We start from the raw sequence: 14,189 nt of genomic DNA, 5'->3' as shown, positions 1-14,189 counted from the left end.
ACATGAGAGAGAGAGAGAGAGAGAGAGATACGTTTAACATAACAAAAGTTCGGGCGAATCCCTTGATCTTGAGTCATTTCAGTTAAATGTAAGCCATTAAAATGATAAACAATGCTAGGGAATGGAACAACTGCATACATTACAGCTACACTTAAAAATACAACCAACATAATACGAGTATATTTCCTAAACCTATCTATAAATCTTGCGTGTATACAGCGAATTGTCTCAGTGAGTATGAAATCCAGAATTAGGATTGATACAGAGTACTAAGCACTCGGACTAAGGTACATAAATCTCAAATTCTTTTTTTCTCGCTAATATTTGTTTTTGTTTAAATGCTTGTTTTTTTTTTGGCCTGAGCTACGTAAAGGTATTCAATTCTTCATCCTGCAGACCTTGCCATTTAAAAAAAAAAACAGGTAAATCAAATGGCAGCATGAAAAGACTGAAAAAAGCTCTTTGTTTTCAGCAGCATATATTCATACTGAAGCACACACAAGATCAACAACCGTAAATATCCGAGTGTTAAAAGTTTTAACCTTGAGTTATGTATATTTTTCGTTAATATATTCAAAATAATCATAATTCAAAGTAACTCATGAAAAACTGCCACGTCCCACGATGCTCCAGATGCAATCAAACAGTATTAGAACAATATATATATATATATATATATATATATATATATATATATATATATATATATATATATATATATATATATATATATATATATATATATATATACATACATACATATATATCTCTTATATATAAAAGCGAATGTTTGTATTTTTGTGCGCTATGGAAATCCAAACCGCTTGACCGATCTAGGCATAATTTGGCACGTGGCCATCATTTGACACAACTTGGATAATAGGATAGGTTTCAAACCCGTACCCCTTTCCCCTTCCTCTTTCCCCATCCTCTTTCCATTTGCAACTTAAGTGGTGCCCGCTTGACTGATCTAGACAAAATTTGGCACGCGGCCATCGCTTGACCCAACTTAGATAATAGGGTAGGTTTCAAACCCATACCCTCTTCCCCTTCCCCAATTCCTCTTCACCCTTCCCTTTGTAATTTATGTGGTAAATAAACTCAACGGGTTTATCATACCTCATTTCTTGTGTAAATAAACTCTACGAGTTTATCATACCTCATTTCATGTACTCAATACCTGGATAAATGGGACAGACAGCACAGTAATGTCTGGATAAATGGGACAATCACCACGTGGTCAGGTCAGGTCGGCAACGTGACCTCGTTGTAATTATGGGACGAGGGGTTCGTTTCCCGCTACCGGACATCACAACAGCTTCAAATTTCTTTCACATGGATCTAAGGCTTTGTAGTGACAGGCGTATCCAAAAAAGTGAGAAGAATTCGAGAAGTTAAGAGGCCATTGTTGCAATTACAGTTACACATGTATCTGGTAAAGTGAACAGTAGATTCTACATATATAACACGTAACATATATGTGCATATATATACAAATATATATATGCTTAAAAAATCACAGTAAATGCACGTCACTTCAGTATATAAGCGAATACCACAGGAAAATAACAAGCAGAAGTTCAGTGCCAAGCGCTGTTACGTGTTTATTCACGCATAAACACATCAAAGCGCTTGGTATTGAACTTTTGAGTGTCATTTTTTCCGTGGTATTATATATTTATATATATAATATACATACATATATATATATATATATATATATATATATATATATATATATATATATATTACCTACATACATACGTGCACACACATATATAGATAGATAGGCAGATAGATAGATGTGGATATCGATATACATACAGTATACATATATATATATGTTATATATATGTATATATACATATATATATATATATATAGTATATATGTATTTATATATATGTATATATACATGTATATATATATATATATATATATATATATATATATATATATATATATATATATATATATATCTATATATATATATTCATTTACAATATATACATATATATTACAGTATCTAGTGTTTCAGAAGACCAGTCAGTGGAAACAAAACTTTCGAGGACTTACCTGTCGTGTTGCCAAACATGTGATAATAGAAGGCGAAGCAGGTCGGGCTCTCAGTGAAGGAGGCTGGATAGACAGGTGAAAAAAGGCGAGCCCTGTCACCTTCCACTTTTGGGACAGAGGCCTCGATGTACATGTAGTGACCTGTTTCGATGAGAAAGTGTGGTCAGGGTAACAAGAGATTTAGAAAACCTTTTACATTTATCTAATCACGAGTTCAAGCGAAGACGCTATGTAATACTACCCTAAAGCAGTTCCCCCTGTATTTTACAATTTACTTACATTTTTATCCATTTATTTATGTAATTTATTTTTTTGTTTTCTAATAATGATCCCTTCTTTCTGTAGTCCTTTCAAATGAATACCATATTCTTTGAGAGCTTGAATTTCTACTCAATAACTGATTTCTTCTTTATGTGCTTCTTTCAAATGACCAACATATTCTTTTGAAGCTTGAATTTCAAGTCAATGGCATCTGTGGGCTTGTTCCATATGAATATGGTTCATCTTTTGATTAATATTAGTAACCAATTTTGCAAAAATTGCTAAAGAATGAATCCTAGACTTACAAGAGAGTAAACATAAAAAAAAAGAAAAAACAAAATATAACTTAGAGTATAAACTATCAGACAGAGAGGCCGACAACTAAATGGAGTGATATAAAATATTTACCCATGTCTGGAAAAGTGTAGTTCCTGATAAGATGAACAATTTATGTACGTAAAAGCAAACATCAAGAAGACATTAATGGAACACAACTTAGAATACAGATTTTAATCAAAAAGAGAAACCGACCAAAAACGGAGTGCTATAAAATATTTACCCATGTCTAGAAAAGTGTAGCTCCTGATAAGAAGAAACAAATTCAAGTGCACCCTGCGGTCGCACCTTCTTCGAGCAACTTGAGAAGTGAATCGAAAGAGGACGACAGACAATAACACTAACTTTAAAAGCCTCCGAAAGTGCTCCATTTTATCGGCCTCTTCACATTACTAACACGTACGAGGTAAGAGGAGGGAAACTAAGAGACACTAAAAGACGTTAGGAAGACATTCAAACCAGTGTGCTGCCCCACTCTCTCTCTCTCTCTCTCTCTCTCTCTCTCTCTCTCTCTCTCTCTCTCTCTCTCTCTCTGTGTGTTGTGTGTGTGTGTGTGTCTTCCCTCCGTGACACAGAACAGTAGGAATGATGTTTTAAATTGTGCATCAAATAATTTGCAATTTTTTACAAGAACGATAAAACAAGATTTCTCTGGTGGGAGAAAAAGGTGATTAGATTAATCTGTATCCCATAAATATCATTTACATTCTCTCAATACGTCTTACTTTCCTAATCTCTCTCTCTCTCTCTCTCTCTCTCTCTCTCTCTCTCTCTCTCTCTCTCTCTCTCTCTCTCTCCTCTAAGATGGAAGACTTAACGATGAACGCATTCATTCGCAGCCTTTGTTCACCCCGAACTGGTAATGAACTTTGAACTTCTGACCTCTCTGACTTTTGAACTTTAGCGAGCAGGGAGGGGCCAGGAAGGTAAGTGGAAGCTATAGGACTCCATCTTCTTGATATTTGACGTCATTCCTAATCTGGTGTACTAATGATACGCGAGCAGGAGGTCTCTGCGATTCAGAGGGAGAGGAAGAGGTAATGGGAAATGGGGAGAGACAGGACAGAGCTATCAGAGGGAAACACAAGAGGGAGAAAGGTCATCCGAGGTCGATTTAGTTATCAGATTTTTTCCCATGATGAGGAAAAAGAAAGGAAGAAGAATTAGGAGAAGAAAAAGAACAAGAAGCCAACTCAGGAATATGTGAGCGAGCATTTGCAAAGTAACTAAATATATCCCTCCCCCAAAAAAGAATGTGCAGATAACGAATGTTCTGCCTACGAAAATAGAATAATCCTAAAGTCTCTATATGGCAGGAAATTGCTTCTTGTGTGTTACTACAAACAAAGCAAACGGTTCAAAATTATACCGGAGAGCAAATTTCATGTGTTCCATAGTTTATCTGAAATACATTTTCTGAAAAGATGATGTTATACGTTTCAATGAAAGGCAAATGACAATTAAAAAAAAACGAAAGACGTTTGATCGGATGAAAAATAAGAACATGCAGTCTAGAGAAGCATATTTTCTGTAATGTCGCTCACTGCTTTTTCCTTCATTTCCCCACTAGTACATCAACAGCCTCCTCATCCGATTCATTACTATTCTCATCATCTTCGTCAAGCGTAGAAATATAACGTTTTCCTGAATTTTTCCCTTTGTTCTCTTTCCCACGCGGTCAAATTAAACAAGTAAAAAATGCGCCGCAGTTTCTTCGCCGCAATCGAGTTTTCCGTACAGCAGCTACAGCGTATAATCGAGGCCACCGAAAACAGACCAATTTTTCGGTGGTCTCGGTATAATGCTGTATGAGCCGCGGCCCATGAAACTTTAACCACGGCCCGGTGGTGGCCTATCCTATATCGTTGCCAGAAGCACGATAATGGCTAACTTTAACCTTAAATAAAATAAAAACCACTGAGACTAGAGGGCTGCAATTTGGTATTTTTGATGATTGGAGGGTGGATGATCAACATACCAATTTGCAGCCCTCTAGCCTCAGTAGTTTTTAAGATCTGAGGGCGGACAGAAAAAGTGCGGACAGGAAAGTGCGGACAGAATAAAGTGCAGCCTGACGGACAAAGCCGGCACAATAGTTTTCTTTTACAGAAAACTAAAGAGGATAACTCTACTAGATTAGATAAATCCTTGAAGCTTTAACAAGTCAGAAATCCAACAGAACCCGATACACAGCGTTATTGATTTAGAGTATTATAAAAATGACTTTACATATATTACGCACCGAATGCTTCTCGTTCAAATCGTTAATATTTGGTAGTTTTCCTGGTCTAATAATGAGCAAGAAATTAAAACGAGACGTTTCATTTTCAATAAACTCTTACGACAGGTGAAGGCTGCTTCAGGTCACGGTGCTTCAAGAAAATTAAGGGAGCTTCTTTGGAGGGATAAAAATAAGACCTTTTTAATTTTATAACAAATAAAAACTCTGATTAAAGAAGAAAATTAATATTTTCTTACTTGTAAAATTTATATTGGCAAATTGTGCATCTTATCGTTCCAGCACGTAAAAAGAGTATTTTCTTATAAAGGCACTTTTTTCTTTATCTGTCAGTGGTTATTATATTACGTTAGACATATACTATTCCCAAAAGTTCGATTCTACATTGTTTTATTGTGTTCAAATATAAAATTTATACTCTAGCGCGTCAATTATATCAACTGAAATGAAAATCATTTCTATGGAACCGTTCATTTGACAGCCAATTTCTTATGTAGATAAACTTTATTTCCATAATGCAACACCTGGAGTTACGTAAATTCAGAAACCGAGGAACAATATAGACTTTCTCTTTTTCTTTTTAATTTAAATGATAACAGGACCAGCTGAAAATGCTCAAAGAATACAGGAGAGGAGAGACAAAGAAACACCGATGAATTTACATAACTGTTATGGATTTTGCAATGGAATCTTGTAAACAGCAGACCGCGACAATCGACAATATATGACTATCAATTAGACACGGCAATGGACTCACGCACTAATCTATGCACCGTGATTGAGTCGTTTGAATATTGCAGGATTTTCTTTGTCAGAACTGAACCACCGACGTCAGTTAATTTCCCTCCACAAAGAGGAGGTAAAACTGAACGTGAATTTCAAATATATACCAGTTTTTATGGTCGATATTTTTAGGGGTTTCGTCGAGAACGCTGATTACAACCCGTAAAGATAAGGTCGGTTGGAAGTCGTACCCTGGTTTAAAGATAAGACCTGAATTACTGTTGAATCATGTATGAAAAAGTTATAGAAGTAAAGAAGCTTCTCATTTCCAGACTTCTACTTCTGAGCAAAGACTCTGGAATTGGCCAAACTGTATGATCTGAGTAGTCTGGTTCTGAATCTGAACAGCTTTATCCGTTTAATTATTTCGTTCCCAAGGTCAGTCAAAATTTTGTCGAGATGGCATGGTAACTGTTAACAGACGGCTACCATTCTTATTCGACTGTCGTAAGCACTGGACCATTAAGGTTCCTTTCATGTCTTTACAAAGGTATTTACAAGCAAAGGAGGGTGTTGAACTCTGAAACCCCCTTTTTCTTGGTCTGATGTCAGCATGAGAGTAATATCCACTAGCCAATTCACATACAAATGCTCACTCACACAGGAATACCCAACTACCCTGTGATATAAATGATCATGAATATATACATATATATTATATACTACAGTATATATATATATATATATATATATATATATATATATATATATATATATATGTGTGTGTGTGTGTGTGTGTGTGTGTGTGTGTATGTATGTGTATATGTACACATATATTTGTTCATATCAGCCAATAATTATGTTTATCAATGCATGGTGCATCCCTTCCCGATAAAAAATACAAAAAAAACTTATTACAAAAAACAAGACTTTTATTAAGGAGATCTAACATCTTCTCATTTTGAGGATGTGTTGAATGACAACTGTTGTGTCAGGAACTCCTCGGAGTATGAAACTGAGAACCACAACATTTCATACTTAAATCAGACGAATAACAGTCACTTTATATTTTTAATAATATAAAGACTCTTTCTGTACGATTCTCGTTTCGAAGACGTATTTTTATACTGTTTTACTTTTTGCTGGAAGAACAGTTCACGCATGGACGCATTAGAGTCTGATTCGAATGTAAATTTGTTTTTAATTGGTGATTGGTCATTTCCCATGATAATCGTCATATAATAAATAATCTAAAGTGCATAAATGATCTAAAATAAGGTTGAATGTGAATGGTCTACCTCCTGTACTGACAGATTTCGAGCACACACTCACTCAACATAAGCTGCAGTTAGACTCTCGTTCCATAATTCACCTTCACAAAGGTGGAATACAATATAATAAAAAACGATACATGAAAAGTTATAAAATCTATAAAGCGTAATTAATGAGACATGTGTTGTGAAAATGTAACCAAAAAATTTTAATGAGAAATAAACCATTAATGAGAACTAAACCGTCTCAGAAATCGAGGACTTAATTATTTTGTCCAGTTTACTTCTCTTCGATTTAGAATTTTAGGGCAGAAGTGTTCCAATATATATATATAAAAAAATTATAAATGAAAAAGTCTTCATGTCAACAAACCGCCATTTGCAATAAACCTTCCGATAAAGTTCCATTCCATAAAAAAAACCAACATCGAAAGCATTTTGTCCATCTCGAGCTCAAAGACCGATAAAAGGCTACACATGCAAAAAAACAAACAGAAAAAACGACAACTTTTTACTCTCTGTTTTCCTGTATTTATTTTCTGGCTTGCTACCTATCGCTCGGGAATGCTATACAAAAGACCCTCCCAATTCTGAATATTTTGCCACCTGAGATCTGGATGTGATTGAGTGACACGCCAGTTTACTTCGTGTATTTGTATTTGTGTGTGTGCGTGCGTGCGTGCTTGTGTATGTGTGTTGGTGGGTGGTTGTGTGCACATTTGTGTGTGTGTGTTGGTGGGTAAGTGAGTGGGTGTGCGCACATTTCTGTGTAGGAAAAGAACTCGCGCATGTGCCGATGAAAAATGACAAACATAAGCATTGCAATTATCCACTAGGCCATGGTTTCATAGATGAATAAGGCGTTAATAAATTTCTATATCCACCTTTACCTGTTGAATCAAGGAGGAACTAGTTCTAAAAATTGCATAGCATCGCCTGTTTCCTGTATTTACAGAGTGCTCACCAATACAGTGTTGCGTCATTACAAACACACACTGTCCTTCAGTGGAGTTCTGTCAGCACTCTCGTGTTTCGTAGACAACAATTCATTCCTGTTTCATTACTTTTATCACTCCTAAGTATACCTTAGCTGTGAGCTTAGCATACCTTCGATCCTTCCTATAAACCTTTAAGTTACCGAATAAACACACTCTTTTCACCACTCTAAACTCCAAAGTTCTGCCCACAAAACCAAAACACCTGAAAACACTAAATTATTCCACCTATGTTTAATTTCGCCACATTGCCGCTGATGAACCCATGAGAACCGAACTTCAATACTAAACCAACTAGCCAGTAAGGATGGTTTTAAAACTCAGTGGTTCAGGGGTTAACTTCGTGCATGCAGATACCAGCTGTAGATTTAAGCTCTTAAATTGTAGGTTCAATGTTTTCAGAGATAATGCCCAGTACCACTGCATGTCTAATCCCGCTAAAAGAGAAGGGTAGATATATTTTCTTACTTTTTATACGTTTACGTATGGCTCACACGAAGTTTATGTTAAGAATTAGCTGTCGCAAAATTAAAAAAAAAAAAAAAAAAAAAAAACACCATGCGAGACAAACGGGCATCCAACGAAAGGAATTTGTTAAACAATAAAAATAAAAATTATCAAATACTACTTTAGGTGAAAACGAGTTAAAACCTTCTTTTGAAAGGAATGGAGGACCTGAGATTTATCCATCATGATTTATTAAGCAGTACTACAACAATTGCAACATCGTTTTAGTTTCGACAGCATATTTCTCTTCTGCTCAGAACCAGACAATAATCCATTTCGGATTCCGGGTATCCTGATTATAGAAGCTACCAAATAGTCCATTTACCACTGAGCGAACGCGACCCCAAATTCTCTCTAATGGGTAATTATCCATAATGTTATCCCATTAAGTTATTGAATATACCGCTTAATCAGCCGGCTAATAACCATTCCGTCGCCTATTTCACCGTGAATTAGCGAGTCTTCGCGAATAAAGATTTATTCAATTTTCATTTTTTCAATTTTCAATTTTTTTTTCTTATAAGATTCTCACGTGAGCCTTTAGTTTGCTTTATTTGAATTAAATAAAAGGGCAGGTTTTTTATGAAATAAAAAATACGCTTCTAAATTCCGCGTATCTATTGTATTACCAAACTTTTTTCTAGTCTTTTACAGTAGGCTCAGTTTTTTTTTTTAATTAAAGAACGATTGCACCCGGAAATGGAATCAACAAAATTCTATTATTTAAATTGGAGAGTATTTGTTAGATTTGCAAAGTTTTTAGCCTGTTACAATGGCCAGATTTTGAATTACCCTCCGGTAAAAAAAAAAAAAAAAAAAAACAGCGTTTCCACAATTTCAGCGGAATACGAGAGGATGAGGCAAAAAGAAAAAAAAGATGGCGATCCTTGCATGGTATTGGCGAATTTCCTCGTCTGTGATTCATTTCTCTTTGTTTCCGGAGGGAGGGCCAATATTTCGCAAATTCTATTAGAGTTGTGGTAGTGTGCTTAATTAGAGAGTTTTGCGAGGGGGAACTTTGGTTTCATTTAATAACATTTCAGTCGGTGGTGGAGGGGGGAGGTAGGAAGAATCGAGTTGAACCATAATACAATGGAAATACGGAAACTTCGTCATTTAAAACACCGAGGCGTTTATTGAAGTTCACTTCAGATAGATTCGAGGTGGCTCGCTCAACCAATACTGATTGCTCTTGAGATTGAGTAAATTATAACTTTTACGAATGGTTTTCCCTTGTTACTTCTCATAAATCATATATGGATCTTTTTATACGGGAAGGGTGAGAATATTCTAAACGCATAAGTTCGCAATGACAGTAAGTCAGTAACACTTACGGAAGTATCAATAACCCTCGCGCTACATATTAACAGTTAATGTCGTCTTGAAATTTTCTTATGGTAACAAAACAACTTCTTCCTCCTCCTGAGGTGACCAAGTAGCAAGCACACCATTAGCAGCATGCTCGATGAAGACCATCCTTCTTTTCTTCACAAATGATAGAGAGAGAGAGAGAGAGAGAGAGAGAGAGAGAGAGAGAGAGAGAGAGAGAGAGAGAGAGGGGGGGAAGCTTTTGAAATGCAATTTCATATTTCTCCTCACCTCTTTTGCCTGAGAATCTTTCTTTAATTACATTTCTCTGATGTAATTTAAGTCAGATTTCCTTCAAAAGTTTCTTACTCAGAGGGCGACATTAACAGAAGAGACAAAGAACCAAGACGAGCCGTCACCTTTTTTCTCCTCTCTCTCTCTCTCTCTCTCTCTCTCTCTCTCTCTCTCTCTCTCTCTCTCTCTCTCTCTCTCTCTCTCTCTCTCTCTCTCTCTCTTGTGGTGTTAGTGGAGTGTGTGACAGTCTTCCAACTGATACAGTTGTTGCTGATGAAGGCTAACTGACCTTATATCAAAACGAGCTCTGTAGTTTTCATTCTGTTCTCACTCAATCGCAATGTCTTTTATCTTGAAAATCATTTAGTATCAAAAAGAGAATAGCAATAAGCAGCTTATATCCATTCTGCATAACCTACCTTCATTTAACTTCTAAAAGTGTCACAACACAATTAAGTATTTTCTGCCTGTATATGATCACAATAATAGGAAGTTTTGGAAACGTCGTACTCTGTTACTGTATTATAAGGGCTTTTGTCATTGTTGTATTATTTTCTAGTTCTCTGAAATTTTGTATTTTTTACTTATTGTTCTACAATGTCAATTACAGTACTGTTGACTCCTGAATGACATGTATTTTCCTAAATTTACTTTTCGACTTATTGGAGAATTGTGAATGTGGCATTAATTTCCTAGAAACTTATAGTTTGGCAGAATCTTAGTAACCGTATGTGTTATGATTTTTTACTGCTTTCCTTTATAAATTTTCTTATATATACTCAAGGTAAAATGTCTTACATTGTATGTATGTATGGATGTATGTATGTATGTATGTATGTATGTATGTATGTATTATGTATGTATGTATGTATGTAGTGCGTCAGAATTTAGTTAACAAACAAAGGATCAAAATAAATCTATCTAATATCACATGAGAGACAGAAAAACGCGAAAGTCAAAAAATCTATTTCGACTTTAGGCCTCACTGTTATCAGACCAAAAAGTTATACCTTCTCCTTTTTATGACGGGGAAACAATGGAGATTATTAGAGCCTAAAAGTTTTTAAATGGCCTCGTTTTCCCTCGTTTTCCTCGTCAAGATTCGTAAAGTAACTTTTCCTCGACCGAATTTTTCCCCTTTTCCCATTTTCGTGTCGCCTTTCTGAGATAATGTGATGGCTGTGTTATTTTTATGTCTGAACTGAAATGCCTACGGAAAGAAAGATAAAGGATGATGCTTTGTATGCAGAAAAACGAAAAATAACTCATAGCTTTGTTTATATTCTTAAACAATACTACGCACTGAAATATTATAAAAAAACAAAAGACAGTTGCGATGGATATTAGTGTTTTAGCAAGTGACGTAGGCATAATTTGACAAAAATGCCACATCCAGTTTCACTCATCTTGTGCGAAAAGGCACAATCTTAAAAAAAAAAAAGAAAAAGACAGGAACAATGTTAATGAAATAAGATCAATAAACAGTGCAGCTCCTATTATTTCAGTCTCATATAAATACTGACGTCCCTAATACTGTCATATAAATACTGACGTCCCTAATACTGCCTGAATTATAATTCCATAGTTACAAACCAAACGAACCAAGATATGAATTCCTGTGAATGTGGGAAATATTAGATATCTAGGTATGCAAACTCGATGCATAACTACAGAGGTGTCAAAGAAGGGGAAAAGAAATTGAAAAGAAACTTACTACTGTAAAATATGAAGTATGATAGATAAAATAACGGGGAAAAAATTATCTTCCTGTGATATTACCGTGAAGGATCTGCAAACCTCCAGATAAGATCACAGATCTGGAAAAATATTACCTGAAGGCTAACTGTAACAGTTGCCGGAAATCGAGTCAATTAATAAAATGTGAAAAGGTGTGGGCATGAATTGATTGAGACACTACTGGCCTTTTTTGTGGATTCTAAATAGAGGAAAAAGGTGAATTTACAAGCTATAAATAAAGTATAATGAAGTACGTAGATTTAGAACTTTGAGACCAGTTGGTGGAGTGACGAAATAAACTTTCCATACACTTTCCATTGGTAATGGCCAAGATTCAGAGGCCGTTGCACCAATGGAGCTTCATATATTTCAATAAACATACATATATATATATATAAATATATATAAATATGTATATTCATATATATGTATATATACACACATATGTGTGTGGTTGTGTGTGTGTGTGTGTAGACGTGCAAGCACACATATATACGTGAGTTTACGACTGCCAAAAACAGAGCAAGGAGAGCAACAATACCTCATACAAGTCTATTACGCGATAGGCGGCGAAATAACGGAAGAGGCAAAATCCCTCCACCTCCCTCCGGTAGGAGAAGAGAAAACGGAGAAAAGGAAGCGAGATCATAAACGAAGGAGGAGGAACATTTCCAAATCCACGAAATCATAAACCAGAACTTCTGCAAATGGTAAAGATGACCGTAAAACGCCCGTGCACTCCCACAAAGCATCTCCTTCTTCCCTGTGTATGTGCGCGCGTGTGTGTATGTGCATGTACGTATGTGTATGTGTGTGTATGTGAGTGTATGTTGAGCCTCTCCCAAAACCGTATCCCATTCCAAGGTGGAAAAAAAGAAAAAAAAAAATGGAGAGAAAATGTTGACAAAAGAATTTTCCTCCCTGACGTTTAGCGGCGTTCGCTCCCAAGAATTTATGCCTTCCCGATTTCTTTCTTGGCCTTCCAACAACTTCGTCTCGTATGCAAAAGATTATGAAGTGAGATCTGTACATCAAAGCAAATGACTAATGAGAAACAGTCGAGTTTTCAGAGCAGAAACCACCCCCCCCCCTTTTTTTTCTATGAAATGCAAGGAACTTTTTGTACTGATTTCCACGCCGTATTTATGAATTGGATTTTTTTTGCATACTGCTTTATTAAAGTCTATCTAATTTGTGTATATTTATATATGTGTATGTGTGTGTGAATGTATTAGTGTCTGCACGTGTTGTTGTGTATGTAACTAAAAGATACAAAAAAAGAAAATTAAACATCCTTAAAGGATAAATGGCAATGGAGTTTGTGGCCGTTTTATGTCATTTTACTGTAACCCTAGACGGAACTGCTGTATTCAGAGCGAATATTCTCATGTCTAAGCTAGAATACTGTCAACTCTAAAGTATGTATTTGACTGTAATTTATTATATCTAGCTACTATGGATCTCTCTGCAGGTATATTATGAGGAAATGATTTCCTAAGCACATAATTACTTGGTAATCATCCTCTCTAACTGAATATATATTGTTCTACTCATATTATTGGTGTACTACATTACAGCTCGCATGGCCGTCACTTTCCAGGCCACAGTTCCAATTTCATAGGTTCCATGCTCGGAAGTCAACGTGTGAATAAGTGAAACATGGTACGGCGTGACCGTATACTTATACCTATATCTGATGGTATACTAAATTACATGAGCCTTCCGAAAACCCGATGTGCCCAATCTTTTAATCTAACTTTTGCGTGGATCTCCTGCCGCATTCGAAGCCATTTCTCGTGAATTCGTAACACAGCAGATACTGATTTTGTTCACAAAGACGGCCCCCTACAATTTACGGCTGATTAGCCTTTTGCAATAGGAGACAGACGAAAAATTCGTTGGCTTACATTCTTTTTCAAAATGATTTATTGTAGCGCCGCACATGCCAGAGATAAAGAAAGAAATAATAGATGCATAACATTATGAATATAAAAATGATTGCTATAAATTGACGTAGAGAAAAACAGAGTCAAACTCAACAAAGAAACTCACGACTATAGCAACACCTATCATATAAATGAGCCCAGACACAGACAGACAGACAAATAACACGAGATTTACTTTGATAAATGGATCTGTACATTGGAAGAGGGAGAGGGAATTATGCAACGCCACAAATGATGTACGAAAACACGTTAAATTACTTAGTCGTAGCATGATTTCATGGCAAATAGAAAGACACTAACAAGGGGAAATATTATTTACAAAAAAATTACGATTTAAAAAAAATTGTTCTCACTTTGATTTAATCTTCTGTTCCTATTCAAAATTCAAGAATTAGCTAAATTCTGCTTAAACAATTAGGTTGTTATATTTGTTATTCTTATTAACAACGTTTCTGTAACAGTGTTTTATATATTAAATCGCTATAAACGAAAGGGA

General features: G+C 35.6%; 1 protein-coding gene and 1 long non-coding RNA gene across 9 annotated transcripts in view; one reads left to right on the top strand and one right to left on the bottom strand.

Moving 5' to 3' along the window:
* Nucleotides 1-14,189, bottom strand: part of LOC136829436 (uncharacterized) — a 387,116-nt gene that overhangs the window by 125,563 nt on the left and 247,364 nt on the right. For all 8 annotated transcript variants that reach the window (XM_067088065.1, XM_067088058.1, XM_067088059.1 and 5 more), the window contains one exon: nucleotides 2,077-2,217. In XM_067088065.1, the coding sequence (XP_066944166.1) occupies nucleotides 2,077-2,217 (141 nt within the window). The remainder of the gene's footprint in view (nucleotides 1-2,076; nucleotides 2,218-14,189) is intronic.
* LOC136829437 (uncharacterized) overlaps nucleotides 1-14,189 on the top strand; it is a 338,599-nt gene that overhangs the window by 308,259 nt on the left and 16,151 nt on the right. The gene's annotated exons all lie outside the window — the stretch shown is intronic.

The sequence above is a fragment of the Macrobrachium rosenbergii genome, chromosome 44 (genome assembly GCF_040412425.1).
Source record: "Macrobrachium rosenbergii isolate ZJJX-2024 chromosome 44, ASM4041242v1, whole genome shotgun sequence".
In the NCBI taxonomy this organism is placed as follows: Eukaryota; Metazoa; Arthropoda; class Malacostraca; order Decapoda; family Palaemonidae; genus Macrobrachium; species Macrobrachium rosenbergii.
This window is presented reverse-complemented; position numbering and strand designations above follow the sequence as displayed.